This window comes from Lepus europaeus, chromosome 4, assembly GCF_033115175.1.
Source record: "Lepus europaeus isolate LE1 chromosome 4, mLepTim1.pri, whole genome shotgun sequence".
Classification (NCBI taxonomy): Eukaryota; Metazoa; Chordata; class Mammalia; order Lagomorpha; family Leporidae; genus Lepus; species Lepus europaeus.
This window is the reverse complement of record NC_084830.1, coordinates 142,585,620-142,601,067: the sequence shown is the minus strand read 5'-3', so window position 1 is coordinate 142,601,067 and position 15,448 is coordinate 142,585,620. Positions and strand designations below refer to the sequence as shown.

The window sequence follows — 15,448 nt, the reverse complement described above, 5'->3', positions numbered from 1 at the left end:
TCCCCTGAGCTTGAAACAGAAGCCAGGGCAGCGCAGGGGTGCCTACCTAAGCAGACAACCACGGCCGTGGCTGTGAGCTCAATCACACTCTGGTCAACACCTTGAGCTGGGAAGCAGCAGAGAGCCACCCAGGCACTTGGGAAGTCCCCAGCCTCCGTCTGGCCACGTGTCTTCCACACCTCAACAGATATGCGTATGTGTAATCAACGGGTTCAAAGCCCCTGTACCAGGAGACAGCACTTTGTTGTAAAACAAAACTGAGATGAAATAACCATCATTCTTTCAAATACCCTCTGAGAGTTTGGTATTTGAGGCACATCCTGTGATGTACTTCTCTCTGACCTCAAACACTTTGATTCTTTTTTTCAAGTTCACATAAAAGACAGAAAGCTCTCAGACTGGTCTGCACTATCGAAAGCCTCGCCCGGATCTGAATGTTTCCCTGGTGCAGAGAAAGAGCTGTTACTCTGCAGAGCTGCGAGGCACAGAGGAAGGGCCATCGCACTGCAGAAGCCAGCCTGTCAGGAAGTCAGGCCATCCCTGCTCCTGAGCTAAAACTGAGGCCTTCCCACTGCTCCCCAGAGGCTTGGCAGGGTGCACTGAGCTACCGGAAGCTCTGGCACGGCTCCTTCCTCCCCATTCTCAGTACACCTGCAGAACTTGCCAACGCGGTTTGTCCGGAAGGCTTAAAACAAATGCTTCAATTTTCCATTCTCCAAATGAAAATCAATGGCAACAGCAAAGTAAAATCAATGTTCAGTACTCTGTGGGAAAACCTTCACACCTCCTCACCGGATCTCCCACCCACACAGAACAACAAATCCCAAAGTGGCCCATCCGACCAGACCAGCAGAGAATCCCTCCAGGGGAGGCAGCCCTGTGCAGGCCTGAGGACTTTCTGCCTATCCCCCTGCCCCATCAGATATTATCTTTATCACCAAGGGACCAACCTCCCCTCCTTCCTCAGGCAACCACGATCTTATTTCTGTCACCACAGTTTGCATTCCTTAACATTTCATCTAAATGGGAATAATACGGCACCTATATTTTTGGTCAGGATTTTTTCACTCAGAATGAGTACTCTCAGATTCATCCGTGTTCTTGGCTGTGCCAGAGAGCTTTGTCTTTTCATTGCTAGGCAGCACTCCATTACAATGCATCTCTCAGCTGGTTTATACATGCATGGATCCAGGGACATCCGGGTTGTCTGCATTGGTTAGTTTGGGGCTTATACAAATGAAGCTGAGAGAAACACTCATGAGTGAGTCTGTACGTACATATGCTTTCATACACTATTTATGAACCAAATCTTGATCTGCACAGGTTTTGCAAACATTTTCTCCTGTGACTTGCCTTTTTATTTTTCTACATGTATTTTTTAGAGGACTAGAAACTTTTAATTCTCATGAAATCCAATTTGTTGTTTTTAAAATATTTATTTATATGAAAGGCAGAGTTATAGAGAGAGAGAGGGAAAGGGAGAGGCGGTATGGGGGAGGCATAGGCAGAAAGAGAGAGACGAGCGATATCCTCCATCCGCTGGTTCACTCCCCAAATGGTGGCAAAGACTGAGTTTGGGCCAGGCTGAAGCCAAGAGCCAGGAGCTTCTTTTGTTTCCCCCTCATAGGTGCCGGGGTCCAAGGACTTGGGCCATCTTCTACTGCTTTATCAGACCATAGCAGAGAGCTGGATTGGAAGTGGAGCAGCTGGGACTCAAACTGGTGCCTATCTGCAGGCGGCAGCTTTACCTGCTACGCCACAGCACTGGCCCTGCTTTTTTTATGATTTATTTATTTATCTGAAATGCAGAGGCAGAGAGACAGACAGACAGAAAGGGGGAAACAAAGAGAAGATCTTCCATCCTTTGGTTCACTTCCCAAATGGCCACAATGGCCGGAGTTGGGCCTATCTGAAGCCAGGAGCCAGCAGCATTCTCCCAGGTTTTCCATATGGGTGCAGGGGCCCAAGCACTTGAGCCACCTTCCGCATCTTTCCCAGGTGCATTAGCAGGGAGCTGGACTGGAAGTGCGGCAGCCCGAACACAAACCAGCACACATATGGGATGTCAGTGCCAAAAATGTTTGGCTTTACCTGCTACCCCACAGCACTGGCCCCTGTTGCTTTATTTTTTGCATTCTTTTTTGTGTGTCCTAATTCTGAAATCTCTGTTAAGCCCAAGTTCAGCTTTCTTCTGCATTCTTCGAAAGTTTTACAGTCTCAGCTCGTATTTTTAGGTTAATGACGAATTTCAAGTTAAATTTTTTGTATTATGTTTTATATAAACATTAAAATTTGTATCTGTAAAGCATTTGCAATACCATTAAAATGCTCATTTATAAATATAAATTGAAGAGGGCCCAATATAAATTTTTATATACAGCACAGTCATCATTTGATAGCTAAATTTTGACAAAAACAAACCCATGGAAAAAACCCATGACTCATAAAAAGAACGGACGGTAACATATGGCAGTATTTTCATGATGGTTGAGATAATGTGTCCAGTGCCTACTCCATTTCCTTTTACTTCTCTCTATTTTAATGCATTCTATAATAAGCCTCAATTCTTATTATAGCAAAAGTAACCAGGAATTTTTTAAGTCACTTAAAAAGGCCGCTGCCTGACCACAGCTGGGCTCCTTGATGAGGGAACAGCCTCGCTGGGAACCCTGGAGACGAACACACTAACAGTACTCCACATTTCCCAACATCTCACAACACCGTTCAACAACAGGGAAAGGTGGAACCAAGAATTTCCAAAGAGGATTTTCCAAAGACAACCCGAGTTCAGCTGAAGCCTCTGGAGGAAACCAAATACAAACCCCACTGGAACCGAAGAGCAACCCAGCTGGGGCGAGGCTGGGGCTTGGGGGTGCTTGTCCACCGCTCCCGAAACGTCTCGCTCAGGGCCCTGAAATGAAGCAGCCCCAGGTCCCTGCACTGACCCGGTTCCTCCTCCGCAGCTTGCTCACTCCCTCCCTCTGCTCCAGGAAAACTAAGGGCTTTCTCTCACTGTTTACCGTCCTGCCACCATGCGTGGTATGCAAAGACACGGAGTCGTGGGCTTCAGGGCCTCTCTGTGCACACTCCTGGCTGGTGGGCAGGATGGGCCCCGCACCCTGCGGCAGAGGCATCTGGCCAGGTAGGACCGGTCCCAGATGTCCCAGAGACACCTCCCTGGTTGATGACCAAATCCAGTTGTCAACAAGGCCTCCTGGGACAGAGAGGAGCCTTGAAGTACAAGGTGAAAAGGTAGCTGTTCGGTCTGCAGAGACATCCACGGCCCCTGGGAGAGGCGGATACTCAGCAGATCCTGTAGGCTGGACCCACAGGCATCAAAGACCCACGGAACAGCCTCCCAGATACCGGAGAGCAGGCGTGCCGCCCCCACCACAGGGGCCGCCTGGAGCTGTTTTCCCACAAACCAGTGAGCCCCATGATTAGAAGTGCCTTTGTCTCTGTAAACCCTCTGCTGAGAATCGTAAGAGAGCAGCTAGACAGGACACGATGGCCCTCAAGGGGCTCACTCACACAGGAGTGGCAGAGACATAAGTCAGACGGGGCCGGGCCGTGGACAAGGCACAGTGACGTTACTTTTTTCCCAGGGGTGTGCACTTTGGGGATTTCTGGCTGATCCTCCAGAATGAATCAGAAAATAGCAACTATGACTGTTTGAGCAGTCAGAACAGATCCTAGACAGAGACCTTGCACACCATCTCACTGCAAACACCCAACCTGTCCAGGAGATGCTCTGTGTAAACCTTCACACACTGCTGTGTGCGAACCACTGCAGGATGCATTCCACAAGTACAGGGGAGGAGTGGGGTGAGCGCTGCCGCTGACCCATCTAACAACACAGAAGCACAAAGTTAACGAAGACAGGAAGAAGTCACTGGCCAAGGTTACACAGGAAGCAGCCCACCTGGGGACCAGGCTCAGCAGAGTCTCATCACCAAGTCCATGTCCTTGGCGGCTATAATGTGGTGGTCACCAGGTGCTGTGGGAGGTAAGGACTGCACTTTCAACACAGGCAAAAAGGCAATGGTGTCCCCAGCACAGACATAAGTTATGCTCAGAAAAATACCTAGACACTTAGGCCTCAATACCAATGAGCCTGCCGCTTTGGTCTCACACATGTGAGTGTACAATGAGGATTCTCTTCTCTGACATTTCTGGAAAGAGCTGTATCCTGAATTCTACAGGCAGCTATGCAGTAGACACACACACACACACACACACAGGACCCAGCCTACAGCACTACTAAGGGGTATGTGGGTGTTTCCAATCAAAGAGGCCACGTTTTGCCTGCATTAGAGAAAGTAGCAATTGTGTGGCAGGAGAATCTAGAACAGGTTCTTCAAGTAGGTATGCACTAAAAGGAACTGCCAGTAACAACAACAAAATGGTATGCACATCCCACTGGCCAGTGAACCTGACTTTCCTTGAGTTTAGCAACAGGGTATCTTGTTGATCTTTGTCACCATAGCAACACAAGCTGACACACAGGAGGCAGCCAACACCTCTGTGCTGAAGGACAATGAACTAATGGGTGCACCAGCATGGGCATGGGGGAAGTGAAGAGGCCAGCAGAGTGCAGTGGTGAAAAACATTCGCTTTGGGGTCAGTCTGGATCTGAATCATGGCTGATATTCGCTACACATACGAGCAAGCGACTGGTGCCTGTCTCTGTCCCAGTTCTCTGACTTTACCCAGCAGCACAATATCAGGCACTACGACAGGTTCAGGAACAAGACACATCCTGACCACCAGAGAGAACACTTCAGTCTGGGGACAAAGCACATCAGAGAATCTGGCATCTCAGTCTTACCAATGCTAACTACTCTTTAAAATGTATTTATTATTATTTATTTGAAAAGCAAAGTACAAGAGAAAAAGATAGACAGGAAGGAAGGACCGATTTATCAGTTAATCTTCCATTTGCAGGTTCGCTCCCCAAATGCTCACAACCAGGGCTGCGGCAGGCCAAAGCCAGGAGCCAGGAACTCCATCCAGGTCTCTCGCCTGAGTGGGAGGGGCCACAGTTCTAATACAAGATGCGGGCATCCCGGCAACAGCCTAACTTCCTGTGTCACAACACCTGTCCCAAGCTGACTGAATTCACTACTACATTTAAAATTATCCACAGCAAGACAGTCACTGAGGCCAGGTCTGGCTGCAGCTGTCGCACTTACAGAAGCCAGAGGGCACAGAGAGCCTGCTCGGTGTGGCCACACCACACTGTGACCCCTGTTCCACTAGAGCCATGATTCCAGAAGGCGGCACCTCCTCAGCCATGTTCAGGGGAGACCACTTAGGGGATGGAGGAGAACTGAAATCATCCCAAGAGCTCAGCCAGGCACTGGCACTGGCATGCATCAGGTTAAGCTGCCACGGGTGACCCTGGCATCCCATATCAGAGTGCCCCTTTGAGTTCTGGTTGTTCTACTTTTTTTTTTTTTTTTTGACAGGCAGAGTGGACAGTGAGAGAGAGAGAGACAGAGAGAAAGGTCTTCCTTTTTGCCGTTGGTTCACCCTCCAATGGCCGCTGCGGCCGGCGCATCTCGCTGATCCGAAGCCAGGAGCCAGGGGCTTCTCCTGGTCTCCCATGCAGGTGCAGGGCCCAGGGACTTGGGCCATCCTCCACTGCATTCCCAGGCCACAGCAGAGAGCTGGACTGGAAGAGGGGCAACCGGGATAGAATCTGGTGCCCCGACCAGGACTAGAACCCAGGGTGCCGGCGCCGCAGGCGGAGGATTAGCCTATTGAGCTGCGGTGCCAGCCTGGTTTTTCCACTTTCAATACATCCTTGTTACTGTGCCTGGAAAGACAGCTGATGACGGCTCAAGTAGTTGGACATTTGCTGTCCATGTGGGAGAGGCCCAGATGGAATTCCAGGCTACATCTGGACTGGCTATTGTGGACATTTAGGGAGTAAACCAGAAAATGGGAGACTAATGTCTCTCTCTCTCACACACATACACACATGCAAATAAAGTGGAAAAAAAAAAAAAAAAAAAGAGGCACAGCCAAAGGGACCAGCCTGGCTTGCATTTTAGTAGTTAAGAGTGAGGAGAGCACTACCCAGGAGGTCAAAGTGGAGCTATCAAAGCAACAGACCTGGGAAGGCCAATTTTTGGGGACCAAGCAGCAGAAAGGTGGCTGTGTTGGTTGAAGGACGTGGTGGGGTGCAGGTGAACAACAGAGGACGCTCCCAGACCCAGCACCGGGCATGGGTACCAACAGCATGTGTCACTACACCTCCCAGCTGTACCAGCACCTCAGGGTGAGGGCAGGGGCCAGAATATGCAGTAAAATTGCCTCTCCCCCATCCCACCCAATGTCCTCCTTAAAGAGAGCTTGTTTTGCAAGTGCCTAGTTAACTATTTCCTTACTTCAAGCTTATTTTTTTTCAGCACTGAAGGCATCAGCAACCTGAATTGCAAGGCTCTTTCTATCTTTTGTGAAAGTTGACACCCACTCAGTAGATGATGCTGGGGTGGGATGAAGAGGTCTGGGCTTTCAGGCCCCTGAAGACGGGAGTAGACCTGGGCTGTGGAAAGGGGGTGTCCAGTGTTTTACCCTGAGCACAGAGTAAGACGTACTTCTGGAGGGAATGGAGGAGTGGTCCTAAGAAGGCAGGACCCAAACCCCAGGGTTGGCAAAGATGCCACACCCTCCAGGGACATGAAACAGAGAGCCCTCAGGCCTCCAAGGATTACGACTGTCAGCGCCAGCAGCAGCCAGCAGGCTGAAGTTGTAGCCCCTGCTTTCTTGTCTCTAACTTCTTAAATTCGGGGTTCAATCTGGGAGGAGGAAGGGACCCAAAAATCACAAAGAACTGATGTTCTGTTCATGTGCTCAGACAAGGGCTCAGAGTCCAAAGGAACCAGACAAAGAGAATAAAGACTGACATTCTCTGCAAATCTGCGTCTGGGGCAGGTGCTTGGCACGGTGGTTAAATCACCGCTTGGGCGGAGTGCCTGGTTCCAGTCCCTCTGTGCCTGATCCAGCTCCCTGCCCGTGTGCACCCTGGGAGGCAGCAGGTGATGGCTCAAGTACCTGGGTCCCTGCCATCCACATCAGAGACCTGGACTGAATTCCTAGCTCCTGGACTCAGCTTGGCCCAATGAAGGCTACCACAGGAATTTGGGAAGTAAACCAGCAATGCAAGATCTCTCTCCACCTCTCTTTCAAATAAAATGAAAAATAAAAATACACATTTAAGAATCTACACCTGGAAACAGATGACAGCATTGAACAGTTCACATAACCATGCGTTCTTTCGTCTTCCAGGCCCCTCAGAGGCTGGGCGCCCTCAAGTCAGTCAGCTGGAGGGCGCCGCCCACCCTCGGCCACCGCTCCTCCTGCCTTACCTGGGGAGCAGGTGCTTGCGGCTGACACACAGAGCGGTCTGGTAGTCCTGAGTGACACACACTTTGTGAGGACTGCACTTCACCTTCAGGCAGGGGTCCTTGGACGGGTCCAGGGCTGAGGAAGGAATGAGAAGAGAAGGGTTAGGCCCTCCAGGGCAATGTCCCCTCTGTTCCTACTCCATAACGGAAGAGGAAGAAACCAAGCATGTGTTTCCACTCTCCGGGGAGTGGAACAGAAACCCATGCCCACCGCGTGCAGCCCTGCTCGCCAGCAGGTCAGCGAAGCATTTATGTTTTGGGAGTTCTGGCGTCTACATCTCAGGCAGACATTATTTTTAAAAAGCCATCCGAACCCTTCATTATCGAAGGACCGAGAGCTTTTGCCTCTCCGGCTGTTTTGCTGGTGTTGCTTTTCATGACCTCACTCATGCTTCATTTTGCTCACTTCCTATCACATCCAATGTCCTGGAAGATGCAGGTCCTCTCTGCAGATCAGTAAGCACCGAATCTGTGCATAAATAACCCAGAACTTCTGGAAGAACGTCAGGTTGTGCAAGCCAATGCAGCACCATGCAAAGTCACTACACATAACAGGGAGGGGAGAAAATGCCGACCCATAAATATTTATTGTGCAAGGCAGAATTAGATAAGGGCCATGATAGGCATATAAAATGATAACCGAGTGCAAGAGAAAAATAGAGATCAATTTCTTGGGCAAGGATTAGTGAAGCATTAATATGTGAATTGGATCTTGAAGGATGGTCAAGATTTGGAAAGCAAAGATAGGAAAAGAGACCCAGGCAGGGGAATGAGCACTGGCAAATGAAAGGAGGCTTGTCTGGGCTATCCTAAGCCACTCACCCTGGGCCAGTGTTGGGGCCCAGCGGGCTAACCCACCACCTGCAACACTTGCAGCCCCTGTGAACATCTGTACGAGACTCTGCTGTTCCAATTCCAATTCAACTCCCTGCAATGCATCTGGGAAGGCAGCAGAGAATGGCCCAAGTACTTGGGTCCCTACCACCCACATGGGAGACCAGTTTGGGGTTGCAGGTTCCTGATTTTGGTCTGGCCCAGCCCTGGCTGTTGCAACCATTTGGAGAACGAACCAACAGATGCAAGATCTCTCTCTCTCTCGGTCTCGGTCTCGGTCTCTCTTTCTCACTCTGTAATGCCTGTCATACAAATAAAACACGAAACACATGCACACACACACACAAACATTCAACCCAGCAAATTGGTTAGTGGGTAGCATAATGGCAGTAGGGGAGGAGTAGATTCAGACGGGCTGTTCTGAGAAGGGTCTCCCAAGACAGCAGGTGCTACACTACCATCTGTTCCAGCCCAGGCTGAGCAGCAGGCCCTTGGCCCAGCAGGATCAGCATGCTGAGGTACACTGGCTCCTCATCAACCCAGAAGAGGCCCCAGGGAATTCTCTTGCAAAACAAAGCATTTGTGTCTCCGTGCAGCTCCTGGGCCTCAAACCTATCTGGCAGTAAATCTCTCCAAAGTGCTCTCCACAGCCAGAGGCGGCAAACATTTGGTTACACAAACTGGCATCCCCAGCAGGGACAGCAAGACTGCTGTCACAAATACCACAATCCACACAGCCACTGGGCTCTCGGCTATCACTGCTCCCCAGCACCTAGAACGGGTGGCAATTCCTCTCCTCCCACCCCAGCCCAGAACCTGAATCCGTTTTCTTTAGACAGCAGCTGGTAGTTTCCCGAGTCCTGAGCACACACACCCTGAAGGCGTTCCTGCTGCTGGAGCCGCTCAGGGTGCTTCTCCCCCTGCAGCAGCCATCAATGGAACCCAGGTTCACTCGGGGCCAGGCACATCAGCAACTTGACCAAGGGCCTGGTCCCAGGCCAGCCCCCGGCACAGCCTTCTCCCCACAGGAGGAGTCTGACACCTGCACCTCAGCATAGGGAAAAAGGGCTTCAAGAGGGGCAGACAGAGCCCACGGGACAGGCGTTCACTCCCAGCTGTTGAGCTGAGGGCAGCCGCTGGCGGCAAGAGGCAGGGGGACACCTGCCAGCCCTGAGTCCTCCTGTGCTGGGCCATACACCAGCAGTAACAGCGTCCTGGTCCCAGTGGCCCCCTGATTGCTGGGGCTGGGCTGTGCACAGCTCTCCACCTCAAAACCTCACTCTCCAGGACCCACCCAAAATTAGGACGACAGAAAACACGGCATGACCAGAAGAGCATGAAAGCCCCGGGTGGCTCCTTCACTCACCTCCACCCACGGCAGGACAAGGGCAACCGCGACCCCAGCCCCCCACTCAGCACCAAGCGCCAGAGAGACCGTGTGGTTTCCACCCGGGCAGACCTCACAGAGGGAGGAGACCGGCAGGCAGGCCGGCCGAGGGAGATGGGTCTCTGCACCTGCTGGACCATGTGACAAGGCTGACGGTGCGATCTGAACTTCTTTTCGCTCTGCAGACAGCTTCACAAGCACACAATGTACACACAGGCGTCGGGCGGCCTGACCAGGCTGCCACTGGGCAGGACACCTGCACCCCGTGTCAGCATGCCTGGGTTTGAGTCCCACTCCAGCTCCGGATTCCAGCTTCCTGCTGATGCACACCCTGGGGGGCAGCAGACGATGGCTCCAACAGCTGGATCCCTGCCACCTGCTCCCGGCTTGGACCCAGCCCAGCTCAGGATGTTAAAGGCACTTTGGCAGAGAACCAGCTGATGGGAGCCTGTACTCGGCCATCTCGAAGCTTCTCAATTTATAAAGAGGAAGAAGAAAGGGATCATCAGGGCTCAGTAGGGCAGAGCACAGCCTTCTGCGCTGGTGCTCCTGGGACTGAATTCTGGCTCTGCTGTTCACTAACATTTTGGTGCCTCAGTTTCCTCTTCTGTAAAATGGGGATACCAACAGTCTCTACTACGGCTCAATGGCTGCCATAAGCAGCCAGTGGTTAATGTTCTTAAGTGCTCAGAACAGACCTGGTGCATGGGAGGCACACTGCCTGTGTCTGTTTCGTGCCTGTGTTTTGCTCCCAGGATGAGGAACAAGCCCTCCTAAGAACAGCCAGCGCTCCCTGAATGCTTCTGACTCTTCGGCAGGGAGCTCAGCCCTCGAATGCACTCACCACGCTGAACCCTCACAACCATGGGAGGAGGTAGCTGCTGTCCATGCGCCCATCTTACAAATATGGGTGTTAGAGAGAAGGTGCTAACGAGAGGTGCACAGAGCGTCTGAAAACCTGGTCTGCTGAATTCCAGAATGTAAGCTCCTCACCACTAAATGTGAACAGAATGAAAGTCATCCAGAACCTTCTAAAAGTCTACTGCAGGCCCATCCCATGGTGGTTACAGTCCAGGGGACACCACATTCATGAGAGGACTTCAGGGCATAATGACCATGAGGAGCCAGGGCGTCCGGTGCTACCGACACGGGGCCACTCCACCTCCCAGGCAGTGCACACCTTAGGACCGGGTCACCGGCCCGCGTGCTACCCAGGGCATGAGTGACCTTCCCTGGGCCCCTGGACAACTGGGCCCTCTGCCTGGCTCTGTCTGAATGCAGCAACCTCCCATGGAATCATGTGACCCCAGGCCTGCAAGTCCTGCCACCAGTCACCCTGACATTAGGCTAACCCAACAGATGCTCTCTCCAATTCTCGAAGCTAACACTTAACATTTCCTAAAAAACAAAGAAGAAAACCTCTAACCGAAACCACTAACAAGAAAATCACAAGTCATTTAACTCTGTACACATACTTAACAATTTGCATACAGAAATCAAGTCCGCTAACAATTAACGACTCAGGACTGAACACTTCAAACATGTATGGGGTTTGGAGTAAATGACCTTCACAGACCAACAACACAGAGCAGGTCAACTGCCAACGTCTGTTTTGCCACCAGGACACATTTTATTCTTGAAAACCAGTAACACGGGACCTGAGGGGGTGAGGAGTGGGTCATTTCCATTTATTGTAGAAACATATTCTAAATCTGTGTCTTCTGGCAGCACAGCCTCCTAGGGACACTTCTGAGAGACACCCAGCACCCGCATGGGATGGGGCTGTGTGGCTCCACTCACCCAAAGCAAAGGATTGGAGATCAGAACGGTCACTGAGAGGCCCTTTCATAAGGTGGGGAGTCGCGCAGGTGAGGAAGTAGGGGCGAGCTGGCTGGCAGCGACCGCCCTGAGCAAGGCTGGAGGCTTCCTTGACACGGTACTCAGGGTTCCTGGGGGACTACAAGTTTCCATCAATCCCTGCACACAGGTGAAGACTGTGGCGCTCCCCAGAACACAGCAAAGTCCACGCGCCCCCCCCCCCCATCTCTTTTGCTCCAACACTCGACGTGGGCCCCAGAAGAGCAGGTGCCTGGTGCAGAGCAGGTACCTGCTGAAGGTTCGTTTCGTCTTTCCTAACCGCAGATAGAAGACAAGCAAGGGTCAACTGGCACAGGATACATGGCCAATTAATTCTTCAAAATAATCTTCGCAAAAACTTTTCTCAAAGAAAAAACCAAGAATGAATTAATTGAAAGAGAGACTGTTTGAGCTGCAAAGAATTGAATTCAAAAGCCAGTTAATTATCGGCTCCATGTACATTTTTTTTAATTAATTTTATTTTTTAAGCTCATTGCTTGGTCTCAATTAAGGTGGTGATATTTTAATTATCTTAATTGTTTCTGAACTTGTTTTTCAGTTCAATGAGTTATTTTTAAATTAGCTACATTAATTTTCAAATTCGGAACCAAGCCTTTTTCTGTCCTTGGGTAGATCCTACGGAATAACTGGCGTGTAGCAAGACCAACACACCTGAAGCAGTGCAGCCTGATACCACCTCCGGGACACTGAGGGGCATGGAGGCCCCACAGCCACCTGGGAGACTCACACAGGCTGGTGTTTACCGCGGCAACATTCACATAGCTTCCTGCTCCGTGAGGCCAGAGCCCCTGCAGTGAGCGAGGGACAGCACTCAATCAGCCTTCCCTGGGGTGCCTGAGACCTTCTAGAGTGACGGACATCTGTGGAAAAGTGAATTTAAACCAGGCAACACAGGCCCTAGATGAGCACCAGTACAAGTCCCAGCTATTCCACCTGATCCACCTGTGCCTGGGAAAGCAGCAGAGAATGGCCTAAGTACATGGGACCCTGCACCCACATGGGAGACCCAGATGGAGTTCCAGGCTCCAGGCTTCAGCCTGACCCAGCCCCAGGCATACAGCTGGGGAGTGAACTAGTGGATGAAGATCCATCTCTGTCTCTCCTTCTATGTCTCTTTGCTTTCTAAATAAAATAAGTGACACTTTGATAAGAACAGACATGCTGTACATTCTCAGTGTCCTAATGACAGGGGACCTCAGGGCTAGAGCGCTCAGGGGTCTATTCTGAGAGCCCCCTCCCAGCTTCAAGGAATCTCCTTGCGCCCTCCTCCTAGGGACATTAAGTCACAAAATTCCGGGCAATGCCTACATGCTGAGAACAATAAGCAAAAGAATTACTTTGCAACAGCTGTAGGAACTCACAGCCCTTTCTGGTAGCTTCCAGAAGCCTCTTCAGACAAAAGGCCACTCAATTTGCAAAAAGTCTACACATTAACCGTGCTCCTCCTTGCCTTAAGATCGCCCTCTGCCGGAGTCATGCACATCCAAGGTTTGTCTGAAGAGCAGACACCCCCAGAGAATCATTATGAGTGACTTAATGGATGACTGACAAAGAAACCACTCCAACCTCCTCAAGCTAAGATCCCAGACATTTATTACAGCTTGTCTGTCCCCATGGTAACCTGTGCATGCATCTTGCTGCCCCCTTCTCCAAAGGGGCTTGTTTACCAGCTGACAACACAGCCTCCCAGAATACAAAGCTAGAGACCCTGCCCAGAGGCCTCGCTGTCACTGGGGAAGAATGGCAGCTTGGAAAGCCCCCCCCCCCCCCCCCCGCCATGCTCTGCTTTTCTGTTCAAGGGGCTGGCCAGGTTCTCAGGTGCCGAACAAGGGCATCTGCTGGTCATGCGTCCCGATAGGGCAGACAGCCGAGTGACAGCAACAGCTGACCTGTCTGCCCAATGATTGGGGAATGGCAGGGAGGGACACAGCAGACAAGGACAGAAACAGAGGACTAAAGATGCACCTGACCCATGACACCCCGGGTGAGGAGACTATCGCTCCTCCTTTAAAACAGGAGTTGAATGCAGACTCCAATCCTGTATCAAACCTAAATCCTCTTCCTTTTTTTAGTATTTGACGCAGAGGTTGGGATGCCCACATCCCATATTGGTGTGCCTGCATCGGGTCTCAGCACCTCTGCTTCCAATCCAGCTTCCTGCAAATGTGCACCCTGAGAGGCAGACGATGCCTCAAAGGCCTGGATTCCTGCAACCCATGTGGCAGAGCCAGACGGAGTTCCAGGCTCCAGCACCAAATACAACGCAGGAAGTTGGGTCTTCAACAAACGAATTTCAGGGGTGGGAGAGTGGCAAATATCCATCCTATGACACCGTCAACAGATAAATGGTTCCTTTAATTACAAGATACCAGTTTATTAAACATCATGCAGCTATTTTAAAGAAACACATAGATCTTTACAAACATAACGCAGGTAGAAGTTTATGATAAATGAGTAACAGAGCAAGCTGAAGATGAAAAATTTAATTAGAAAGGATCAAGTAACGTCTGAGTAGCACAAAACATCAGCGGCCAAGCCAGTACTCAAAACTGGATGTCTATTTCTACAGGAGTCTTCTTTCCCTTCTCTGCTGTGGTTCCTCTGCCAAGAAACTTCTCTCCCCACCCCAGCCCTGGTCCACCCCAGCCCTGGACTGCCCCACTAATGCACTGGGACCCCTCTGTTGCTCCTGGGTGATTGCTGCTGTCTCCTGGGGCTACCCCTGCAACACACTGTGAATGCCTGGGCAACAGGGCTGCTGCTTGTCACCGGCTGGTCTAGGACCCCACTTGCTAAACGCACAGTCTTCTCCTCCTTCCTGGACCATCTCGTCATGACCACAGCCAAGGACTGGAGTAAGCATCCAACCCTGTAAGACTGGGGCTTTCACCTCTGAGATGACGCAGTTAAGGACTACCAGTGACTGGCTGGACCAAGCACAGCCCCTCTGTCACATGCAGAGCAAGACACGGTGAGCAGCCTGTGAGAATCCAGCAAAGTAACTCACACACCCGGCTCATCAGAAAAGGTGGTAGTTAGGAGGGTTCTGCTACAGCAGCCATGGAAACGCACTCTACAAAACCCACAGCCACAGGATGCTACCAGCCTCTCTTCCCAAAGCTGTCACCCCATCCTGCAGGTCCTCTGCTCTCAGCCGCTCTGGGGCAGTGAAGACAAGGAGTCTCACTCCCTCAAGAATCTGATTTCCCTTGGAAAGTGAGCTGGGAGGGCAATGAGGAACTAAAAGGAACAAGTCGAAAGAAAGGGGAGAGGGGAGCATTTTATTACATATTGTGTCATCTACTCAGGGGGCAGACGATGCAGCGTGATACCTAGCAGCCACAGAATAATGTGCTACTGAATATTCCAATCTCACAACAAGGAAACTGATGGGCGGATCAGCTTCTTCATCTACCAACTGGAATGGACACAGAGAGCTTAAGGAGCTCATGTGCCACCACACAGCTGGTGCACCTGTGTCTCAGTCCTCACCAAGAAGACTGCACTTCACGTGACCACAGTTAAAATCCCCGTACAACATGCAGCTGTTACAGAGAACTCACACCTCCGGTGCTATTTTATCATTATTCAGCAACCACTGGTTGTTGGCCACATGGCAATGGGAAAAGAAGAAAAACCAAGAATGTCCTCCAAAATTTTTATATAGCTAGAAGACTGGAGCCAAACTGGTTGGATCAGAGAGATGTGGGTTTGAGAGAAGCAACGCTGATCCACTTCTTGCACATGTGAAATCGTGTGGGTTACTCAACTCTTCAGAACTCAGTTGTAGGCAAATAGGTCTACCTCACTGGGCAGAAGATCTGACGGGATCAGGCATGAAAGGTGCTCAGCACAGGGTCTAGCCGTGAGGCATACTCACTTGTTATCATCCTCGTCAGTCTTACCAGCTGGGTTTTCTAACTTGCTTTTAAAAAAA

The 15,448-nt window shown here is 50.9% G+C and overlaps 1 protein-coding gene across 1 annotated transcript in view; it reads right to left on the bottom strand.

The window, feature by feature from the left end:
* The window catches only part of SPOCK1 (SPARC (osteonectin), cwcv and kazal like domains proteoglycan 1), a 480,184-nt gene that overhangs the window by 143,360 nt on the left and 321,376 nt on the right, over positions 1–15,448 (bottom strand). The window contains exon 3 of the mRNA XM_062189759.1: positions 7,374–7,488. Coding sequence (XP_062045743.1) covers positions 7,374–7,488 — 115 coding nt within the window. The remainder of the gene's footprint in view (positions 1–7,373; positions 7,489–15,448) is intronic.